Source organism: Lontra canadensis, unplaced genomic scaffold, assembly GCF_010015895.1.
Source record: "Lontra canadensis isolate GAN:19392208 unplaced genomic scaffold, GSC_riverotter_1.0 scaffold60, whole genome shotgun sequence".
Classification (NCBI taxonomy): Eukaryota; Metazoa; Chordata; class Mammalia; order Carnivora; family Mustelidae; genus Lontra; species Lontra canadensis.
In genome coordinates this window covers 6671747-6694716 of record NW_022631054.1, presented here as the reverse complement: position 1 = coordinate 6694716, position 22970 = coordinate 6671747, and the positions used below count along the sequence as shown (strand labels likewise).

Here is a 22970-nt window from a genome sequence, read left to right as displayed (position 1 = left end):
AGGTCTTCCCCTCATTTTGTGGGAGACAAACAAGGCCAGAAGAAGAGGAGGAAGGTTCTCCTGGCTGGAGGACAGAGAAAGCTCGGCAGGAGGTAGCATTCGTGCTGGACCTTGAAGAAGGGTAGAATTTAGTCAGAAGGGGGTGGGAGGAAAAGGTGTTCAGGTGGAGGGGAGGCATGAAGGTGAAAAGCTCTTGGCATGTTTTAGAACTCCAGTTCCTCCAGTGAAAATCCACTCAAGACAATTTCCCTGCTAAGGTTCCCTCTGTGTGTCCCTTCATGCCAGCATTCAAGTTCCTCGAGTCTCGTACACTGTGTCCAGTGTTCTAGTCCAGCTTAACCACATGGTGTTCCCTTGATATGCCCCCAGTGTGCTGAGGCTTTGAATGAGGGGAAAATACAAACTTTGGAGTCAGATACACCTAGACTCTCATCCCACTTTGGGTGCTCCTGTGAACCCATGCAAATCAGTTACCTTCCCTGACCATCCATGTTCTCGTCTATAAAACTGGGCAAATAATGCCTCTTCCACTGAGTTCTTGTGTCCTCTGGCCTGGTTCTCAGTGATCCTGTCTCCTGGTGTTCATGCCCTTGTGCAGGTCCCTGCCATACTGTGCCAGCACTGGTCTGCCAGCACTGGTGTGACCAATAGAACATGAGAGTGGTGAAGATATGTCACTTCTGAGACTAGGTATAAAAGACTACAGCTTCCATCTTGGGTTCAACACTCTGCCACTCCCTGCATCCCCACCAGATTGCTGATTCTGGGGGAAGTCATGCTGTGAATGCCATGAGCAACCCCAGGGAGAGGTGGACACCATGAGGAACAGAAGCCTGCCACCAGCAGCCACATGAGTGAGCTTAGTAGATTTGTTCGTCCCAGCCAGGTCCCAGCCACACCCACCCGGCTAAGTGTCTAGATTCCTGACCCTCAGAAATATGTGAAATAATAAATGTTTCTTGTTATAAGCTGCTACAATTGGGTTACTGTGTTACACAGCAACAGATGACTAAAAGAGTTAGGTAAGCATTAACAGAAGTGGTGTGTGTAACATGTAACGTGCCCAGTGTGATGCCTGACACAGTTGGGTGCTTAAAAAATGGGAGCTGGCACATTATTTCCCAACCCTGTGCCTTTGCCTCAAATACTCTCTTGCATTTCTGCTTGTCAGAAGTCTCCCACCACTCTCAAATCTGTTTTCTAGGAAAGTGTCACTGACCCTTCTCCCCACAGCACCCTCCATGATTTAGAGCCCTGATCCCCCATCCTATGTATTTTTCTTAGGATTTGAGTCACTTTCTGCCAGCCTCATTCAGAGCCATGCCTTGCCCCTTTCTCCTGCTCCCTAAGAAACCATGAACAACCTGAGAACAGGGGCCAGATCTGACCCTCCATGACATCCCCCCTCCCACTGTGCACCCCAGCCCCTGTGTGGCAGGTGCATGGGGCAGACTGGCAAGGTGAGGGGAGGAAGAACACAGCGGGAGACAGGGGCTGAGAGCAGGGGCAGGAGCCCGGGCCCCATCAGCTGGGGCAGAGCAGGGCCTGCCCTCTCTGTCTTTGTGGAGGCTGACCATAGGTGCAGCATCTCCCTAAACACTTCTCTGGGACCTCCACTCCTCCCAGGGCCCTGCCTGGAGGAAGGTGGCTTCAGCAGGCATTCTCAGGGGCTGGGGTGCTCCCTTTGACAGCAGAACTTCATTGACAGGTGACCCTCCCATCCTAATTTCGCCACCTACAGGGAATCTGGTACCACTCATCTCACATCGTCTTTAAGTCTGAAAGAATGTGCCCTGCCCCACTGACGGGGTTCCTCTAGCACTGGGGCCCAGGACAGGGAGGTACACCCACTCCACCTCCTCATGGGAACCCATTCCCCACGGGAGAGAAGGATGTGTCACTGTGACCACATCTTTCCGGAAAACTCCCACAGTTCAGTTCTTTCCGCGGAATTGCACTGGGGAATCATATACTTGCTCAATCTCGTTGGATCTATTTTTGGCCTTGACCGACTTGATGTGGTGGACTGTGCGGGTGTTCCCTTTTAATTTGGGGTCTAAAGCTGTCTGGGGTCTGGACTAGCAATCATGAGTGCAGAGCCATTTATGGAAGCAGCTCTTGAAAAAAGTCGGTAATGAAAACTGACTAAAAATACCTTAGAAATGAAGCCTCCTTGGCCTCCTCTGGACAGTACTGAGATTTCTGGGTGGGAGGGAGAAGCCCTTCAGACGCAGAACTGGTAGGTGATCAGTGCTGCAGCTCCTCCCTGGGCCCACACCAGGCACAGAGACCCGGGTCTTGCTTTAGGTCTAAAGGGGGCACCTCAGCCTTGTCACTAGCAGGACTAGCCAGACGGGACCAGTGTCTCTGCCTTTAGGACCCTCGGGAGCCTGCCCTCCACCTCAGCAGCCTGGCCGTGGGAGGGGGGGCTAGTCCCGCAGCAAAGTGAAGATGTGAGCGGCTTCTGATGGAGACTCGCTGTGCTGTAGAAGCCATTCCCAGACCAGCAGCTGCCCCACTGTCCTGCAGAGCTCGGGAAGAACCTGCAGACACATGCCCTCTCTGGGCCCCCGGGAAAAAGGGAGCTCAATGACAGTCCACTGAGAGCCTCCCGTTTCCACCCCACATGGTACAGTCCTGCCCTTAATTGCTCACCATCCAGAAGGACACATGAACCAGAGATGGGGACCCCTGGGACGGGGGAAAGAGAGAGGCCAGCAGGCTGATCTGTGTGAGGTCAGAGGAGGACGAGGGGCCTTGAAAGCTGGACTGAGAGAAAAGTATCCTTTAGACAGGGCAGAATGGGGGTGACTCAGGAGAGGGCGCTTTGGGGAGGGCCTTCAGGGGAGGGAAGAGGTATCTGTAGCCAGAAGGCCCAGATGAGGTTGGGCCGGGCCAGCTCGGGGGGCTGGGGGGGGCAGAACCAGATCTTGGTCTCCTCCTGGGGACCCTGTGGGATTGTAGAAGGGCAGACAGGTCAGGCAATTCTATTTTCTTAACAGCCACTCTGGGTCGCTTACTTTTGGTCAGAAGCAAGACAGATTTAGGTCCTGAGTGACTCTAAATTTTATCCAGGGCACAAAAATAGCCAAAGCTTTTGTTGGTGTAGGACTGGTGGACTCAGGGTGTGGCATCTGGAGATCCAGCCCACGAGTGGCGCAGGGCCTCAGACACAGAAACGTAGAATGTGGATGGCAGTCACAGAGGGTGGAGGCCATCACGTCCCCACAGCGGGCCTTTCCCAAATGTGGGATCTGGAGGTTGGTTTATCAGAGACTAAAGAAGGCTGAGAGTCCTAACAGCACACGTTGATGATTCATAATTATTTCTTGTTCCGGAAGCCACATTATGGTGATTCAGAAAGTAAATTCGTTTGCTCCTTCCCCAGACAGAAGCTGGTTCAGTGTTTGGTCGTTTGGGGCAGCTTTTATAATTATGTAGAAAATAAACATTTAGAAGTGCCTTTTGAGCCAGGTGTAGCTTCGTCTGTTCCCTAGGCCCACTGAATAATTTGTGTGAGGCCTTTCATATCTCGCCAGTCTATCTTGGGGTTGTTGTGTTAAAGAGTAAATTCGTATGTAATTTTGCCAGGGTACTGCAAAAGGATATTGCCAAATTGTTCTCCAGCACATTCCTACCAGTGATGTGGGAGAATGTTCTTGTCTGCTCTCACCTACTTCTCAAAGGCCACACTGAGCACCCTATAAATCATCCTCTTCTTTTCCGCATTATTGTTGACCCCATAAACCTCCATATTCCACTCAACAATGTAAATGGCATCCCTTGTCTTACTTGTTTTGTTGTTGGTAGTGTTCATATTGTGTCTCCCCCATTAAACCATAAACTCCATCAAAACAGAGACCTGACTTACTCACTGTACGCCCAGTGCTCAGGCGGTCTCTACCTTACCATCGTAAGAACTTAATACATTTGTTTATAAATAGAACTTGATAAAGCAATGAAAATTAAATGAGCAAAGTGATACATTTATTTAGAAAAAAATCATTCCAAATCTCCCCTTCCTCTCCTTCCCATGGCTTTGAAATTCCTGACATGGCCTCTTGAGGGCATCACATCTTGGCACAAATAGGGAGATTGCAAGTCAGGCTCCTCAAACTCATGTTGAAAGGCTACTCCTCCCAGTCCATTCCTGACTGTTTACAAAGCCCTTCCATGGTCCTGTGAGGAAAGCTGGACTGCACCCTTACTCCCCGTTCATGGAGGAGATGAGGCTCTGGCCTGACCACTGCCACAGTTCCCTGTGCTGCCCTGAGCTGCCTCTTTGGCTAAAGTAGTCTTGGCCTGCACTTGGTTAACAAAGGGATGTAGAGGTGCCAGAAAATGATTTCCCAGAACATCAGCTTTTAGAAAATCTTTCTCCTAGCTCAGAGTAACAGCCACTGAAAAGGAGACAAATCTTTAGGTTACCTCTTCCCATCCTCCCAACTGACTGCCAGATGAAGGATCTTTCTTTACCTAGTCCCACACTGCAGGAAATATCACTAATTTCTGATGAAAAGCATCACTTTCCTCACAACGTCCTGGCTTCTGGTGCTTGCCTGGGGGGCAGTTTCCTGTGCTGAGCTGCTGGGTAGTTCATGGATTTCACAAACGCACAAGGTAGAAGCTTGGAACCGGGTTCAATTCCGGTGCACAAGGCTCCCCTGACCCTGCATCCATGGGCCCCCAGGTCAGCAAAGGAGGGAGGCCCCAGAGCGTGGTCCCCCAGTGGAGCTGGCAGGTTTGTGGATTGTCCCCTCGGTCCCCAGATCCGACAGGAAATCAGCCGCAGGCCTGCGGAAGATCGCCTGCAGCCCCACCCGCGCGCCAGCCCCACGGTCTTGGGAGCAGATATGTGTTCACAGATCCGGGTTCGAGGCTCTGCAAGGAGTCTGGTGAAGGGCGGGACGGAGCCACCCTCCTTCCTGCTCTGGGCCATACCCTGTCACAGCCAGCAGCCTCGACCTGGGGCATCCTGCACATCCAGGATTCTTACACAGCCACGGAACAGAGGTGGTCTGTGTGGCCCCTGAATCCACAGAAATTGTCCCCAAAGCTGTGCATGTGGGAGTGTCCATAGTGAGGAGGGGACGTGTGTGGCGGTACTCGTGGCCCACATCCCCCGGTGCGGGACCAGAGCCCTGCAGTCCTCACTCTCCGTGTGTGTGGGAGCACATGGGTCCTTCCCGGGTTCACCACCCCCGAAGCAGCCTGGCTCCCGGCTGCGCATGTGCTGCGTGTTCGCCAACCTGGCGGAGCCCGGCCGTTGGCTTTCTTCGCCACTGCGGTCTCGGGAGGAAGAGCCCACCTTGTCCCGTCACCGTGTGTGTCCACCGGCCCCACCCAGCCCAGCTGTTGGCCTGTCCCTCGCTGGACCCAGTCCCCACTGCGAGGACAGGAAGCGTTCCCCACATCCGCCTCCGCCCCAGCCTGGTGACTTGTGGTCACGGACACCAGAAGCCAGAGAGAGAGTTTTTAAAAAGACTCACAGACGTGTCATTAAAATCTCAGTGTTGGGTTTGGGGGAAGGTGCTGGGTGGCTCCCGCCCCTGCTTTCCGGAAACACAGATTTGTGGCGTTTGACAGTGACAGGAGACTAAAGTGGGATGGTACTAAATATACCATCCTGGGCATTTCCGGGCATGGGGGATGTGGGATTGACTCGCAACCCCAGCCTCCGGCCCAGACAGACCATCCCCGCCTCGGCTCCCCTCCAGCCTGTGCATCCCCTTCCCCTCCGCGCCTGTCTTCCACCCCCGCTTCAAACCACATCGCCCCCCTGCTGCCCAGAACCCTAAACCCCACTGGCCAGATGCACAGCCGGTGCTCCCAGGCCAGAATTCCAGCCCTCCAGAGTCAGACCACAGCGAGACTCAGGGCCAGTCCCCCACAGCGCTGGCCTGTGGACACCCCCGCCCTGCACACCTGTGCCTCCAAGGTCCCCTCTGCCTAGAAGGGCTTCCCCACCATCTTCTCTACCCCACAGGACTCCATCCCATCCTTCAGGGCCAGTTCAGGTGGCACCTCTCCTGGGAAGCTTGCTCAGATCTCACCCATCATGGGACTGTCCAGCTTCTCCGGGACCTGACCAGGTGTCGCCAGGTGCTGTCACTCCTACTTTGCTTCTTCTTTCCATGTCTCCCTCTGACCCTCCTTCTTCCCTCACCTTGTCACCAAACAGGAACTGCCATCCTTTGTCCTTTGCTGTTTGTGGCTGTTGTTTTCCCTGCCTGTGCTATCTATTCCTCAGCCCTAGGCCTTTCTTCAGGCTGGGCCCTTCCTCTGCAGTGTCCTCCCTTGACATTGGGGCACATCCACTCTCAGCCCTTGAGGCCCAGCTCCAGGGTCGGCTGCAAACACTCCCTCTCCCCTAGGCTTCTGTGCACACACATCGGCAGATTCTGCACATCCCCGGCCTCAAAAATGCACTCAGCCCTGTCCCTGTCCACTCTGTGGCCTGTTTCTGCCTTGGGTCTGATGTCAGTCTTCCCAGAGGAGGGACCTGCCCTCAGATTCATCCTTGGGTCCCAGAGCCAGCAGGGGATGGGTGGGGCAGGCGGGGTTGGGGTCTGGGGGCCAGAAACGGAGGCAGCTCTTGCTGGCACCACGGTGTGCTGGGCCCTGTGCCAGACACCTCAGCGCATGGCCCGCCATGCCCTCTCAGCACCAGGAGGCAGAGCTTGGGAGCAAGTCCCCTTGCAGAGGAGGGAGCCGTCCCCACCCAGGCTGCCCAGGGCCCCATCTCCCCCAGCCCCAGCTCTGTCCAGAGCACAAGTGACCGACGGCCCCACTCTGTCTCACAGTGGAGCGTGACCGCACCCTGGGCTACCAGGAGCCCCACTGGAAGGAGTTCCGCTTCGACCTGGCCCAGATCCCAGAGGGCGAGGCGGTCACCGCCGCCGAGTTCCGGATTTACAAGCTGGCCAGCGCCCACCTGCTCAACAGGACCCTGCACGTCAGCGTGTTCCAGGTGGTCAGGGAGCAGTCCAACAGGTGCCTACCCTCACGCCGCCTCCTGCCGAAGCCTGGCCGAGGAGGGGACACTTCCCAGAGGACAGAAGGGGAGCTCCCTGGGGAGTACACCCTCAGAGGCAGAAGGATATTTGGCCAAGGCCTCGTGTCACTGTGGGGAGAGGCCCAGCATAGGTCCTGCTTCACATCCCTGCCGTGCTGTCCCGGCTGTGGGACCATGGGCAGGTCACTGAGCTCCCGAGCCTCGGTTTCCACACCCCTGCTGGGCCCAGTAGCATTTTGTGCAGTACATACAGTGAGAGAAGGCACACGGGGCGCCCACCCCGAGCCAGGCGGGATAGGTGCCCCACGCATGGCCCCCCAGGTGGGCACTGGAAACGCAAAGGCAGCTGTGCCGGCCCTCAGTTAATTGTTTTTTCATGTCCACAGGGAGTCTGACTTGTTGTTTTTGGATCTTCAGACGCTCCGAGCTGGGGACGAGGGCTGGCTGGTGCTGGACGTGACAGCAGCCAGTGACCGCTGGTTGTTGAGCCGGAACAAGGACCTGGCGCTCCGCCTCTATGTGGAAACGGACGACGGTAAGGCTCAGGGTTGGGCAGCAGACCTTCTCCTGGGGGCTCTTCGAGGCTGTTGGCACAGAGCCAGCTGCAACCACCTCCTTTGGCCCTGGAGGCCTGGCCTCTCTCAGCCCAGCGGCTGGGGTGATAATCCCCTAACCACTTTGGGGGCTCATTGGGGTGCAGAAGCCAAGGTTCCCACAGCAGGAGCCCCCTACCATGGTGGTCTCCCTCCTCTCCTTTTGCAGAACCAACATTTCAGTCACTGAGAGAGAGTCCATGTTGTCCCTCCCCAAGAGCAGCCGTGTATGTGGGGCGTGTCCATACTGGGCAGGGCCGAATCGAGGTAGTTACACCCTCAGACTCGGAGCAGAGAGGCCTGGGTTTGAATCCCAGCTCTTCAGCAATCTAACCCGGTTACCTTGGCAGGGTACTTACCTTTGGGGTCTCAGTGTCCTCCTCTGTAGAATGAGGGTTCACATCTTCATTCATTCCCCAGGCAGCTGAGGGAGAACCTCCTTCATCGCAGGCAGTGGAGTGGGGGAGGGAGAGGCAGAAAGTGGGCACAGGATGGTGGATCTGAGCTACAGCAAGGGGCCGCCATGGCTGGAGCTAGGCGGGCAGGGGCGAGGTGGGAGAGGAGACTGAGAGCTTCAGGGCACATTCTGAGTGTGGGTGAACCCCGGCTCCGTGTCAGAGTGTTGAGGGTGGCTCCCTGTATTTCATAGCAATGGAGGATGATGGGATCTGAGTCAGGTTTTTAGAAAAGAGCCCTCTGAGACAGCCCCTGGAAGAGGGCATCACTTACCCCGGTGCTTAGTGAATTAGGCTTCCCATAAGTAGAGTGGGGACAGGGCGAGGAAAGTGAGTTCACAGAGGAGAAAGCTGAGGGCACTACCTCAGTGGGTGACCAAGGCTCATACAAATGTCCTGCACCTGCTGTGTCCCCTTGACATGACAGGATAGGAAGGGCCCTTCATCTTGTGGTCATCCCCCAGAACCCCACCTGACTGTGGGAAAAACATCAGACAAACCCAAATTGAAGGACCTGCTACAGATGCCTGACGAGTGCTTCTCAAAACTGTCCAGGTCGTCAAACACAAAGAAAGTCTGAGAGATTGTAACAGCCCAGGGAGCCTAAGCAGTTGTAGCAATGGAATGCCGTGTGGGATCCGGGATGGGACCCTAGAGGAGAGAAAGGACACTGGGGAAGACCAGTGAGGTCCAAATACATCGTGTTTAATTTATCCTCAGACTTAGTGTTGGTTGTTTAGTTGAGACAAGTGCACGGTGCTAATGTCAATGTTGGCATTTCCTGGGGAAACGGGCCTGAGTATCTGGGAACGGTCTGTACTATCCTTGTGGTTTTTCTGTAAATGTCAGCTGTTGTAAAATAAAAACTTAGTATGTGTGTCCAACAACAGCCCTGCCCCCTACGTCTGCAGGGACCATAGTCTGGGGGGGGACAAGAGCAAAGTCAGAGCAACAGGAGCCACGATCTGCAGGGGAGAGTGGAGACGTGCTTGTTGGTTGGTAGCAGCATAAATGGAGAAGAGAGGATAGAGGAGGAATGATGGAAAACGTGGATTGAGCCAGTGGCCATTTTTAATAGAATCTTTATATTTTCCTGCCTGAGTTAAAGTAGTGGACGGGCAGGCTTGAGGGAGCAAACCAGGAGGCCTTTTTCGGCAGTGATGTTATTGAGAGCCCTGGTTGACGTCCAGATGGAGTGTCAGCTAGGACAGGTGAGAGCTGGGGCACAGGTGGGAAGCGCCCACATCTAAGTGGCTTGAGAGGCCTGGAACCAGAGCAGGTCTCCTGGGCAGGAGTGTGGATGGAGAAGGAAGGGGACGGTCCAGAACCCTGGGGCCTCCCACATGGAGAGGGCTGCCCAGAAGGGGTGATGCGGAGGATCTTTCCTTCCCGTGGGGGTTCTGGGGTGGAGAAGGCGGCCTTCCGGCCAACCTGAGGGCTCAGAGTCGGTCTTCCCCTCACAGACACCACCACGGGACCTATGCAGGCATGGCTCCCTCCCCATCAGGCGCAGGTCTTGGGTTCAGGTCACACGGGGTGGGAGGCACGATGCTTCCCAGGACGACGGGGGTCACCTTGTCCCCGCGTCAGCACCCCGTGTGCCCTCCCTGTTCTCTGATGCGGCATCTGTGTCAGTCAGTCCCCACCAGGTCTGGAGCCGGAGGCAGAGCACAGGATGGCGGCCCTCCAGCAGTTCTCCAGATTGTACACGGACCCCGTGCAGCTCGGGAAAGACATCTCTGACAGCACCAAGCTCAGGGTCATGGCTTTGGGCTCTGCAGGATTCCAGAGAACCTGATAAAGGCGCTGCTCAAGACACACGTCAAGGAAGTAGCAACGTGGGGGTGGATGACTTTTGGGCTGGGCATTCTCTTGGAGACCAAGCAGATCCCCCATATCATTGGCTCCGATGCAGGGGAGAACTTGCTGTGCGAGCACCCAGTACCTGTCGCGCTGAGGCTGGAGCTACCTTCCCAGGGCTCCCTGAGGGAGTGCATCCACAACGGGGAGGGGGTGCGGGAGGCAGGGCCCTGTTCTATAGGCCCACAGCCTACAGGACCCTGGTGCAGGAGGGAGGCGCCCCCATCAGGTTCTCGCAGGAGGCCACATGGCCTTCAAGAGCCAGTGTGGAGAGGTGAGGGACTTTCTCGGGGATCTCCATCTTCCGGAGCTGCCATCTCAGCCACGTTTGCTTTGGTGAAAGGGTGGAAGGCCCACCACGGAGGAAACGTTATCTTCAGAAGAAGCGCCAGGAGTTCCAACGTGCCCACGAGCAAAGCTGCAGAAACCTCCGTGGTGGGGACGGATGAAGCTGCGGGTGTGGGCATGTCTGCCCCGGAAGACGTCCAGGTTCCTAACACTGATGCGACCGTCATCTGGAGGGAAAAATATGAGAAATGAATTGAGCATCTCATGGTGCAGACAGAGGAAGGTGAAAAGCCAAGTGTGTGGGTGACCCCCGGGCCCGGATCATCACACGAGCAGCTCTTGAACACGAGGATGGCATGTGCGCCACCTGCGGCGTAAGAATCCCGCTCCTGCCCAGCAACTACATCAGCCCGGAGGTAACTGTTCATCTTCACCGTGAAAATGGGATCCTGGGCTTGGGTCCGTTTCCGTTAAAAGAGGAGGCAGATGCAGATCTCATCACTGCGGGTAAGCAGACGGTCACCATTTCCCCCGGGGGCTGTTTTTTCTTGTGCGAAGACTCGTCTGCAGTAATTCGAGGGGACACCTCCACCTCGCTGTGCTGGGAGCCGTGCACGTTTCCTGTCTGGTGACAGGCTAACCGGGTCACCCCCGGAAAGAAGGGGAGCAGCCTGGAGGGAGCCGTGGATTTGGTGTCCAGCGCCAAGGCCAGAACGGTGGTCACCATGCAATGCCACACCAAGGACAAGGAGCCCCACGTCTTGGAGAAATGCACCGTGCCGCTGAGCAGGGCGCTGTGCGGACCGAACCATCCCCAAGAAGGCTGTGTTCCAGGTGCACGGGAAGAAAGGCCCCCCGCGGATTGAGGTCTGGGATGGCCTGATGGTGGACGACGTCAAAAAGAGCTCGGGCAGCCCTTCGCCCTGTCCTCGAACCTCAGACCCATGCAGCAGGTGGCAGCCTGAGCCGGGAAGGAAGCCCCGGTCACAGAGGGTGGGTTTTAGTGGAAACCAGAGGAGGTCTGGTCGCCTCTGTCCATGGCGCTGGCTGTCTGACAGCTTTCCCACCGCCAGACAGACGATTCTGCCAAGAGGGATATGGCTTTAATTAAAAACCAAAGGAGAATGGAGCCCTTTATCTTGTTTGTTCTGTGCTTCCCAGAATGGTCTAGTACCGTCGTCGGGCGCTTTGAATGCCGACCTCACAGTGCTGTTTTCATGACATTGTGTGCAGCTCGAATGAGCCCACGGGACGGCTTTCACAGAAGGGCCTCCCCTTGTGAATGAGTCAGGAAACGTGGGGGGATGGTGAGGAAGGAATGACCACCCCCATACCCACAAGGCCCACTTTGCGAGCACCGTACGCCCCATGACCTGGGGGAGGATGGGTGAGCTTGTCTTCCTGCGGCCCCTCTGACTTTTCCTCTGGGGCCTTCCGTCCTCTGGCTAAATTCTGTGTCCCTGTAGCCTCCCCTCTTCCTCCCTGCATGTCCTCCTCCTCGTGGCTAAATAGATGTGTCTGGAAGGACCACAAGGCTGTCTTGCTGGGCCAGAGCACTGGCAACGCAGTGACAAGGTTCCCCTGTCGATCAGCCGTCCCCCTCCGTGTGCTGTCGAAGGCTGCGGCTTGTGGTAGGAGGGGTTCTAGAAACCTAAGACAGACTTCTGGGTTTTCTCATCCCCAGGCATGGAATTCCTGTGTTGTCCAGGACACTCAGACCCTTTCTGCCTGTTGTGGAGCCCTAAACTGGCCTGTTGTCACTACTTATAACACAAGAGAGGCCATGGGGTGTTTCCTCCTGAACGTAACGGGTTCATACACATGCCTGTGCAGCCATGTGCAAATCCAGATGTGTACGTGTTTGTGAGGTAAAAAAGCCTGACACAGAGCACGATGCATGTTCTCAGTGTGGCTCTCGTGGGCATACAACCAACAGAGCAGGTGGGTGAGAACTAGAGATTCTAGCTGGTGAAGGAAGGCCTTTCAGGGAGGCCTCCTTGGAGCCTCGCCCCGAAGGAAGGGCCAGTTCCTGGAATGGAGGGATGGGGACACCACTCCCAAGGGGCAGCCTGAGGGATGGGGGGTTAGTGGCCAGGGACTGGGTTGGGTGTGGCATGGAAGGGCAACAAGTGGATGGATAGTGGGGCACCTTTGGGGGCTTCTGTGGGGGCACCTGATCTGCCCTGGGCGTCAGTTTTCCAGCAGCAGTGTGGACAGGCAGAGCTCCCCAGGAGCAGACAGTGAGACGTGTGAAGATGGTAGGAAGAAGGAGGAGGGTTGAGTTCCTCGTTCTCCCGTGTTGAAGTAAGCAGGGGGACAAAAGCAGACTGGATCCATAGCTGGGATTCTCCGAGGGTTCAGACAGGCACCCCAGTTGTCCTTCAGCCTGGCACAGGGTCACCTCCGTGACCACAGGCTGAAGTGGGGCCGGGTCTGTGGGAAAGAGCCAGATGGCGCCCAGAGCAGGAGGCCTGGGGTAGAGGCGGGAGTGATCTAGGCCTGGCACAGTTTAGGGGGGTGTGAATGAGGCCTTGAGCACCTGCCCGGGACAGGATGGGGCAGGCGAGCTGGCAAGACCTCTGGGCGCTGATGGAGCAGACTGAGAAGTGGGGAGAGGCTGGAGGACTCATGGGTGCCCCCGGCCCAGAGAAGCAGCATGTTCCATCAGGCCGAAGGGGAAAGGCCACAATGTGGCCCACGCTCTCAAGCATGGCTGCACACACCTGTCAAGTGCAAAGGGGCCTGCCAGCACCCTCACAAGGTCAGGTATAGAGGCGGGGACCCTGGGCCCCAGAGGCTCCCACCTCTGCCTTTCTAGAAGGCAGCCTTCCAGTGCCGGGCAGCCTAGGCCATCACCAGCTAGATAGCTCAGGCCTTCCCTGCAGCCCATTCTCTGCCCCCGGGAAACCCCAAGAAGATCCTTGATCAGACGGGCACACAAGGAAAGTGAATAGTGAACACAGCCTCAGACGAGATTGCCCTCCCTGGCTCCTCGGTAGGCAGTTCTCTCCAGGGAAGAGGGACAGGACAGCGGCACCCGCAGGGGTGGAGTGCTGCCCAACCCAGGGTCATGGAGTTCCACTCCAGTGCCATGCTGACGACCGTCACCCTCCTGCTCTCATCCACTCTGGGCTCCTCGTGGCCTCTGGCATTGCCCCTCTGCTCACAGGCCTTGTTTGTGTCTTGTGGCTCCGTGTCCTTGTGTTTCTGCTGCTTCCTCGTGGCTGACTTGCTGTGACCCAAACTCTTCCGAATGGCTTCTCTCTGGGCTCCTTCCAGGGTCAGCTCCTGAAGGACCTCCTGTCCAGCAGGATTGTTCCCAAGTGAGCCTCTAATGGGTCCAGGGCATTTGTGTGTGGCAGGTGATGTCATAGGTCAGAGTTCAGTCTCGGGATTGATTCGTTGTTCAGTCATCTTGGCCCAAGGACATGGGCCTACAGCACAGCTATTGAAGGGCTGACCTTTACCAGCTGAGCAGGACTGTGGGTGGGGCAGGCAGTGACTCATAATAGACCCACTAATGGAGCAAACATAGGTATTTGTACATGTGGACATCTGTATACTGTATGATAAACACATGTATTTCTATACATAAGTGTGTGTGTGTCAGGGTGGCCACATCGAGTGGACAGGGACATGGAAGGGGAGCAGTTGGCTCTGCATGTTATGAAGCATAAAACTGAGTTAGTAATCCTCTCCTGTTGTTTAAGGAAATTCCACAGGAAGAGAAAATGAAGGGGTCTGTGGCACTCTCGTCTTCACAGTGGAAGCCAGGAAATAACTGACGTGTTTAAAGTGAAGCTAATATCTAAATATTATGGTGTATTTTCTCAAAGGATTTTATACATTTGAAATGCTCTTTGTGGAGACATTTTAACAGCAGTGAATGTGTTTATATGAAAAAGTTGGTGACACTCATGGTCACCATTGTGTAAAACTTCAATTGACATGAAAATATTCCAGAAATATGAAAATGCTGTGTTGGAGTGTGGAGAAATTTCAGGGATTTTTTTTTTCTCAAAGGTTACTTTACAGTTGCTACTGTATTACTTGGACAATTAAAAAATCAGGAGGCAGGGAGCCTGGTGGCTCAGTCAGTTGAGCAACTTGGCCAACTCTTGATTTTGCCCCAGGTCATGATCTCAAGGTTATGAGATCAAGCCCCACATGGGTCTCTATGCTAAGCTGGGAGTCAGCTTGAGACTCTCTCTCCCTTGTCCTCTGCCCCTCCCCAGTCAAAATAAATAAATAAATCTTAAAAAAAATCGGGAGGTCCTTTGGAAATACAAAGAGGTACAGGAAATTAGTTTTATTGGTGGAGTCGACATTTCCAGGGATCATGTCTATGTTTCTTAAGGCAATCTCATCTTTAAGCAGCTTTGGGACCAAATCCCATTATCACGGGCATCCCTCTTCCTAGCCAGAGGCCCCCGTTTTTCGCTGCCCACAGTCTTTTCTCTCTTTTTTGACCCACAAACCTGGGGTTAACTCTTAAGTGAATAAGAACTTGGGGTCTGGAATTAGACGTGGGCTGAACCCCCGCTCTAGGACTTTGGCCTGATGTCGCGGCCCTGCTGTCCCCAGTGTCCCGTTTGTGGGCATCAGGGGACACTTAAGGCCCTGCTCTTGGGAGCAGCAGGCAGAACAAGCCCTCACTATGTCCTGGCAGCTGCTCCCATCTGCTGGGACACAATCCATCAAGTCCTCCGAAAGTATGGGGTGGGCGGGAGAACTCTGGCTTGGAGCTCTCAGATGGCTGTGGGAACCACGGTTCTGTGCTCCCCTGGTGGTGTGACTCCAAAGTTTCTCCGTGAAGCATGTGGTCCAGGTTATTGTGGAGACACACGAGGTCACAACTGGGAGTTGCTCAAACCAGTAAAGGGCTTCACAGATGGCAATGTTGACCACTGTCACAAATGACGACCCTGTGTTGGCAAGGCCTCCCCCCTCCCCTATCTTCCTTGGACCATCTCCCTTGGGTCTCCAGATGAGGAAACTGAGGCCCTCCGCCTCCATGCGCCAGAGCCCGTGCAGGCTCTAGTGGAAGGGTCCCCGCTGTCCCCTGTGCCCGGGCCTGCCCGTGAGTGACCGCCCTCTCCTCTGTCTCCATCCCAGGGCACAGCGTGGATCCTGGCCAGGCCGGTCTGCTGGGGCGACAGGCGCCACGCTCCAAGCAGCCTTTCCTGGTCACCTTTTTCAGGGCAAACCCCAGTCCCATCCGAGCCCCTCGGGCAGCCAGGCCCCTGAAGAGGAGGCTGCCGAAGAAAACCAACGAGCTGCCGCATGCAAACAGACTCCCAGGGATTTTTGGTGAGGTCCAGGGCAGGCCTGGGGCTGGGTCCCAGAACAGCTCTGGGGGACAGAACCCTCCAGGCCCCCTGTAGGTTCAAATCTGTGCTTACCCTCCAACACTTTCCCAACACCCTCCTTTGTCCTGTGTGCCTTGAAGACCAGCCACTGCCCTCTCTGTTCCTGCCACCCAGAAGCACCTTCTCAGACCTCCCCTGGCTCACCAGGGCTTTTTCCAGAAGTCTTGTCAGCGCTAGGTGCCCCTTCCTCCAGGCACTGGTGGCTCTCAGGTCTCCCCTGGAGACCCTGAGGACCCACTGTTGTTTTCTCCCCACCTGACCAAGTTCCTTGGGATCGGGGTGGGCCTGCCCTCCTTTCCTCCATGGGGAGCAGCCCTTTGGCCTCCATGGAGCCACTCAACCGGGTGGAATGGGTGCGGCAAAAGAGGTGTGGGGAGGTCAGAAGGTATCTCTGCAGAGGAGGAGCCGCCTGATGGCCTGGGCCCCCTTGGCCTCTTTATTGGCGCCTTTAGAGCCACAGGTTGGAAGTCAAAGGAGGCTGGGCTCAGTGCAGGGTTACTCCGTAGCTGTCGGGAGCCACCTGGAGCCATGGAAGTTTCTCGAGCTGGGTCAGGGCACCAGCAGAGCTGCAGGATGGACTTATGACACCACATGCCTTAGTTCCTCTTCATTCATTTTATTCAACAAATGTGCCCAGTGGGGTGTCCCCGCCCTGGGAGCCACCAGGGGTAGCTACGTGAGCAGGAACCCCAGAAAAGACCTGTGCTTCTGTCCCTGCAGACGATGTTCACGGCGCCCACGGCCGGCAGGTTTGCCGGCGGCATGAGCTCTACGTCAGCTTCCAGGACCTTGGCTGGCTGGTAATTTCTTTTTCTTTTCTTTTCTTCTTTTTTTTTTTTAAGATTTTATTTATTTATTTATTTGACAGAGAGAGAGAGGGTGAGAAAGAGGTCACATGTTGGCAGAGAGGCAGGCAGATAGAAAGGGAGAAGCAGGCTCCCGGCTGAGCAGAGAGCCTGATATGGGGCTTGATCCCAGGACCCTGGGATCATGACCTGAGCCAAAGGCAGAGGCTTAATCCACTGAGCCACCCAGGTGCCCCTGGCTGGTAATTTCTGACTCTCCTCCTTCTTAAATGACAGTCCCCACCCCAAGATCCTAAGTGTAGCTCCAGGAGGAGGTAGAATTATGGGTGATTTTCATTTTCTCATGCATTAGGTTCTTCTGTGTTTTCTGAAGGGAAAATGTCTTACTTTTATCGTGAGAAGTGGTTTTTGGTAAAAACCATGAAAAGAGGGATAGTTTGAATCCTCGGCCCTAATAGGTCAGATCTGCAACAGGAAAACGGAGGCCGTGGTGGGCAGTGCGCCTGCGCACCTGCTGGGACTGCAGCTCTAGGAGGCGTGGTCAGTGGGGGCAGGTGGGGAGGACAAGGCCCGGGCTGACTGCACATGAGGGGGACAGAGCTGTGCCCAGCCCCACCTGCTGAGAGTCTCCTGGTGGTGCCCAGCCTCTTGGGGGAGCCTGTCTTAGGGACCCTGCGGTTGGCTGACTGGCCTGGGGCTGGGGGATGGGTGCGGGGCAGCCCCGAGCCATCCTGTGCCGGGTGCTAGATTCAGGAGCTCAGGAGGGGGCATCTGGATGGGACTCACCTTCTCCCCTTACACCCCCAGGACTGGGTCATTGCCCCCCAAGGCTACTCGGCCTATTACTGTGAGGGGGAGTGCTCGTTCCCACTGGATTCGTGCATGAACGCCACCAACCACGCCATCCTGCAGTCCCTGGTCAGTACTGCGTCTGTCTGGTCCGGCTCCCGGGGAGGGGGGTTGGCACAGCCGGGTGAATGGAAGCCTCTGCCAGGGGGTCAGGGGGCTCTCTCTGCCCAGAAACTTCCCTGCACACATGAGCAGTGACGGCCCGTGCCTGGAGGGAAACGGGTGCCTGTATGGCCATGGTGGCCGTGTAGACGCCTATGCACCTCAACCTGCATATACCCTGCTGGTGCACACCAACCTCTGTGCACTGCACACACACGTGTGAGGACTCCACAGACAGTATGTGGGTACCCAGATTTACAAGACATGCTTGCTCATGGTCAGACACATGGCACTTGCGTAACAGACGTGCATCCCTCCTGGGGCCCATGTGCTCCGAACACACACATCACTGTGTGCACATGAGTGACACGCATGTGCGCTCAGCCACCTGCTGCATGTGTGTGCAGGGAGGGGCGCGGGTGTGTCTCTCTGAGTTTCTGGGCTCCGGCCTCCCCTGTTCACCTCCCCGCTGTCACTTTTTCCCTTTGTGCTTTCCGCAGACGGTATGGCTTCGGGAGCTGTGGCCGGGGTACCTTCACAAGCTGCCGTTGATTGCTAAGTGTTTTAAATGTTTGTTGGTTCTAGGGTTGAGATTTCTTTCTAGAACATTTAGGTAGAATCCACCCCATGTTAATCTAGTAATAGGTGACGTGATGCTTCTGAGCGAGAGTAAACGTGTTGGCAACAGCAGCTTTGACCCTGTGGTGACACTGCCTTTCTCAGACCCAATGGGACTTGCTGCCCCCAGGAGCCCTTTCCTGTGAGAAGCTCGGGAGTGATGAGATGTGTGTGCTTCCTCTGGCCCACGGGGGCAAGTGGGTGATGGTCACCCACGTCAGGATGGCTGGGTGGACTCAGGCTGCAGCGCAGTGGGGGGGCAGCTGGGAAGGTGATGCTGGGGTTGGGCAGGGGCTGGTGCACAGGGGCTTATGGTCCCACCTAGGATGCTGGGTGGGTGGATTGATTTCCAAGGAAACTGAGAAGCTGGTGCAGGGTTTTAGCAACACAGGTCAATGATCTGACTTACTCTAGAAGTAACTGGCAGCATCACGCAGATGAATGGGGTTGAGGGTGGGGCAGGCGGGGAGCCGAGTGAGGGGCTGCTATGGTCACCCGACAAGGGGTGGGGGCAGCTGGTGGAGGGTGGAGGTAAGGCTGCTCATGGGCATGGGTGTGGGGTGGGAGGAACCCAGGAGCCTACAGGTGAGGGCCATGTGAAGACAGGGATGGGGAGCCTTGTCAGGGGCACAGTCGTTGCTGGGGTACGAGGTGGAGGGGGGACAGCAGTTCTGCACCAGCTGCACCATAAGATTGGGGTCCAGTTAGATCTCAAGCAGGGCTGCCGGTGGGAAACCAAACCGACAGATCTGAGATCAGAGAGGTGGCCAGGCCGAAGCTCTGTGAGAGAGGGGCATGTGGCCAGGCTTCACGTTCTCGGAACAGATGAGCTCCTCTGGGGAGCTCGCAGACACTGGAGAGGTGGCTAGGACTGGCCTCCTCTGTGGGGATGCCAGGGCAGTGATGGGGGTCTTGGGGTGTCTTGGGGGCCAAGAGAAGGAAGCATTTCCCCCTGGGCTCATCCTCCCAGCCCTTCTCCACACAGCAGCCACTAAAGCACAGCTGAGCACTTTGTTCTCAGCTGAGAAACTCGCCTTGCCTCCCATCATTCCCCGGGGGAAGGCTGAGCCCTTGGCCTAGGACACAGAGCTCCTCACGAGCCACCCTGCTGACCTCGCCAGCATCCCCATATTCCCCAGTGTCCTTATCTCCCTGCACAGGCCTAGTGCCAGGATGGCCTGAGTTTCCCACCTTTCTGGCTTTGCACTTGCTGTTCCCTCCACCTCGAAGGCCGCCTCCCCCGCTCTGGGCCCAGCTACCACCTGCTTACCTGCACACCTCGTGTGTGTGGCCCTTCCCTGTCAGGTGCAGTCACCATGCTTATGCTCCCAGTGCTGAGAACCTGTGTGCTGTGCCAACCCCCATGGGTCCTGTTTGTCCACTGGAATGTTCCCTGTCTCTCCTTCCTCCCCACTGAGTCTGTGAGAGTAGTGACCATGTCTGGGACATTTCTGTGACCCATCCTGGCAGAGCTGGCACAGGATACATGTTCTAGATATGTTCGTGTTGGAAATGAGAAAAGAACCATTATATTCATTTGGCAGAGAAGAAAATGAGCCCCATAGATGCGTGATTTGTACCCAAAAATGCAGAGCCAGTAAGTGACCCTCCAATTTGGTCTCCCAGAGGCTCAAAGACAGGCTGAATGGAATGGCACATTAGCCTCCACAGATCATTCTGTTTGGTGCCAGATAGGGTAAAAGGCCTTCTTTCTGTCACTTAGCTAACAAAGCTCTCGTCTGGGGGGAGTCTCAGGAAGGCTGCACCCCTGCAGTGCCTGACTTCTCCCCAGCACTCCAGTGCAGGAAAGGCCCTCCCTGGTTTCTAGACATGTGGAGCCCCACGGCTGGTGCAGGTGGGCCGGTGTCCCCCGGTTTCTTCCACACGGACCCACGAACACCAAGCCCCGCCCCGCACCTGGAGCTGCCAGACAGGTTGCCCCCAGCCAGCTTTGTCTGAGTCCCACTAGGCAGGCCCCGAGAGGCCCAAAGTCCTGGGCTGCAGGGTGGCCACCACCCCTGGGTGTGTAGGCTTCATCTTCTCTCCTGCCCACCTCCCCACCTTGGCCACCTCCCTGTGGGGGGCCCCAGACCGGAGTGACGGGTAGTGCAGCCCATCCTGCCACTGCTCAGGAGAACTATTTTTAGGAGGCTGAGAACAGGCCACTCCTTCATGCAGGCTCTTTGCTGGCAGTCAGGCTGTTAGGAGGGTCACAAGTCCCCACACCTGGTCCCCGTCCTGCCACTGAGAGCCACGTGACTCGGCACCATGTGCAGCTTCCACACGCTCGGTCTCTGTCTGCCCACAACAGAGCTGCCTTGGAGGTCATTGTCAGGGCTGGGATGTGCTTTGAGGAGGAAGAGCGCTGGACACTCTGGGGGTGGACCGAGGATTCTGGGCTTTGTTTGGTTATGGGAATGTTCACTGGCCCACATTTGGGAGGGGAGACAGATGGCAAACAGCTAATGGGGACAAGAGATAATGCAGACACATCATGAAAGCACAGAGAGAGGAGCAGAGGGGTCCCCGGAGGGCTCCTGGGCACACCATGTGCTGGGGTGTTCTGTCTGAAGGGAGTGGGTGGGCCCTAAGGGCAGCGGGCCAGGGCAGGGGTGCAGGGGCACAGGGTGGGGTGGGTCCCTGCATGAGCACCTGCCTGCACTGCAGGCAGGGGACAGAGCAGGGGAGGGTTAGTGGCCGGAGACTCTGGGGCCTGCGAGGGCGGGGATGCCGGGGCAGGGCCACCATGTTCACGCCTCTGCCTGCCCCCGCTCCGGCCAGGTGCACCTGATGAAGCCAGATGCAGTCCCCAAGGCATGCTGCGCCCCCACCAAGCTGAGCGCCACCTCCGTGCTCTACTACGACAGCAGCAACAATGTCATCCTGCGCAAGCACCGCAACATGGTGGTCCGGGCCTGCGGCTGCCACTGAGGCCAGTGCCTGCCGCGGGGGGGCCCCCCCGCCCAGGACAGGCCCCTCTCCAGAGCCAGGAAACCCTCAAACCCAGCCAGATTTCCGGCGGGTTGGCCCTCACCAATCAATGTATCTGTGCTCCTCTCTCCTTCCTGCCAGGGCTGGATCTTTTCCAGGCCCTTCTGCCCCCTTCCCTGCCTGAGGTTTGTGACAGTCTCTTGGCCTCCAGGCCTGGTGGTCTGAGTCATCAAGCAGGTTCTCTCCCAGCCGCCGCCTCCAAAAGCAGGTGCTGCCCAACATTTTGCATTTGGAACAAAAGTCTGAGGGCCTATTCTTGTCCATTGCTGGCCCAGGCTTCGGGTAATATGGGGTGAACTGAGAAGCACCTGGGGCCCCAAATGGCTACCTCGGGCTCTTCACGGTTCAATTCAGGGCATGGATATGTGTAGACATGGTCTAGTCCACCTCCGGTTGCCTGCCCCTCCCAGGCATTTTCTGGGCACTTTTGTTAGAATGTGGACTTGCCCTCATTGTTGTGTCATTGCGGATCTGAACGATTAGCCTGCTGGGAGGCATGTGGGTCGACTCAAGAATGAGCTGGATGAACAACATGATGTAGGGCAAAGGCCAATGGCATCTGTCTCCCCCCATCTTCCTGCCTTGATCTGCCTCTGCTGTCTGGGGAAGAAGTGCCAGGCATGGACATTTGACCTTTGTAGAAACAAAAAATTTGGAGGGCCTCATTCGCCTGTCACCACGTTGAATCATGAGGAGCTTAGCTCCCTGGAGAAGTTACCTTTTTATTGAGCCTAGCAGGTGGATACATTGGGTGGTCCAGGAGGACAACGCTCAGCACAGATGACATCATTCCACTTTCCCTTTGGCTGGCAAACATCAATCACCAAACATGATATTTTTTCTTTCCAAACCTGTATAGAATTTCAAAATGATCCATATTAAAACTCTACACAACCACTGCCAAGAGATCAGAGTTGACACGTGAAGTAAAAACTGTTTGCCATCTTCTGGCGTGCTAAGGAGCGATCCCTTTCATCCACAGCCACACCTCTGTGACCCTGGGCAGCCTGTGGCCAGGGCTAGGGCCTCCCAGCACCTGCTTATGTCCAGAAGTTGTCAGAAACAGGCTGTCATAATCTGTACCACCCTGTACGCCCTGGAGCGCCGTCCTGTTTCTCAAGACCTGTGAGCCAAAGAAAAGGCCCCTGTCCCAGGGGAGTGACAGGTAGTAATGCGGCTGGCCCTGGGTGGGGAGGTTCCCGGAAACCACTGTTCTCCTTGGAGCAGCCACCGCAGGCAGCTGGGCTGTTTATTTGATTTCTGACTTGCTAAGCCTATAATTTACCTGCTGGCACAGAGTCCAGCTGCCCAAACCCTCAAATACTGTCATTAAAAGCAGTTCATGGGGCTGCCCCACCCCACAGGCACAGCCCAGCCGAGGTGGAGCCCCCCCATGTGCCCAAGGATGAGTCCTTCAGCAGTCATTCCACACCCCGAGGAGGGGCCCGGGACAGCAGGTGTGGACGCTGGGGCCCTGCTGCAGGACAGCGGCCCCTCCACAGGGACCAGGAGGCGAGTCTGGAGTGAGCACAGACGGAGACCCTCCCTGTACACAGAGGTTGGGCCCAGACTCTTGACAAAGTGGTGAGTTCCCCATCAGTGCAGGGATCTAAACTCTGGCTTAGAGGTTAGGAAGACCAGACTCATAGGTGGCTTCTCCCTTTGGGCCTCATTTTCCATCCGTACCTGAAGGCAGTGGGCTTTTTGGGTCTCCAAAGGGCCTCCTGCCAGGAATCTGTCTGCCAGCCCTTTCTCACACTGTGCCCAGAAACAGCCTCATGATCCTGAACTTGGGGGTCCAGTGGCAGTCAGATCAGAGTTGGTATATAATAGGGAACCTGTTTGCCATTCTAGTCCTTTGACGCTTCTGTCTTCCTAACATCAAGGACTGTCCTTTAGGCAAATATAAATTTAACATTAGCCAATTACTTTAACTATTTTTTACTTCACCTGGTATGTTTTGTGCCCAGCCAACAGCCCAGCACAATTCGGGGTGCACCAGGAATGTCTTGTCAAATCACTCA

General features: G+C 56.0%; 2 protein-coding genes across 2 annotated transcripts in view; both read left to right on the top strand.

Moving 5' to 3' along the window:
* The window catches only part of LOC116879276 (bone morphogenetic protein 8A-like), a 29023-nt gene extending 8015 nt beyond the window's left edge, over positions 1-21008 (top strand). The window contains exons 2-7 of the mRNA XM_032877380.1: positions 6804-6993; positions 7402-7550; positions 15327-15521; positions 16301-16380; positions 17194-17304; positions 20737-21008. Coding sequence (XP_032733271.1) covers positions 6804-6993; positions 7402-7550; positions 15327-15521; positions 16301-16380; positions 17194-17304; positions 20737-20886 — 875 coding nt within the window. The 3' untranslated portion in view covers positions 20887-21008. The remainder of the gene's footprint in view (positions 1-6803; positions 6994-7401; positions 7551-15326; positions 15522-16300; positions 16381-17193; positions 17305-20736) is intronic.
* On the top strand, positions 9739-11176 carry OXCT2 (3-oxoacid CoA-transferase 2). The gene is given in 10 exon segments (XM_032877229.1): positions 9739-9823; positions 9826-10064; positions 10067-10157; positions 10160-10231; positions 10234-10494; positions 10497-10787; positions 10790-10844; positions 10846-10998; positions 11000-11121; positions 11124-11176. Coding segments are annotated over 10 exon segments (1422 nt in total).
* Positions 21009-22970: the final 1962 nt, after the last annotated feature.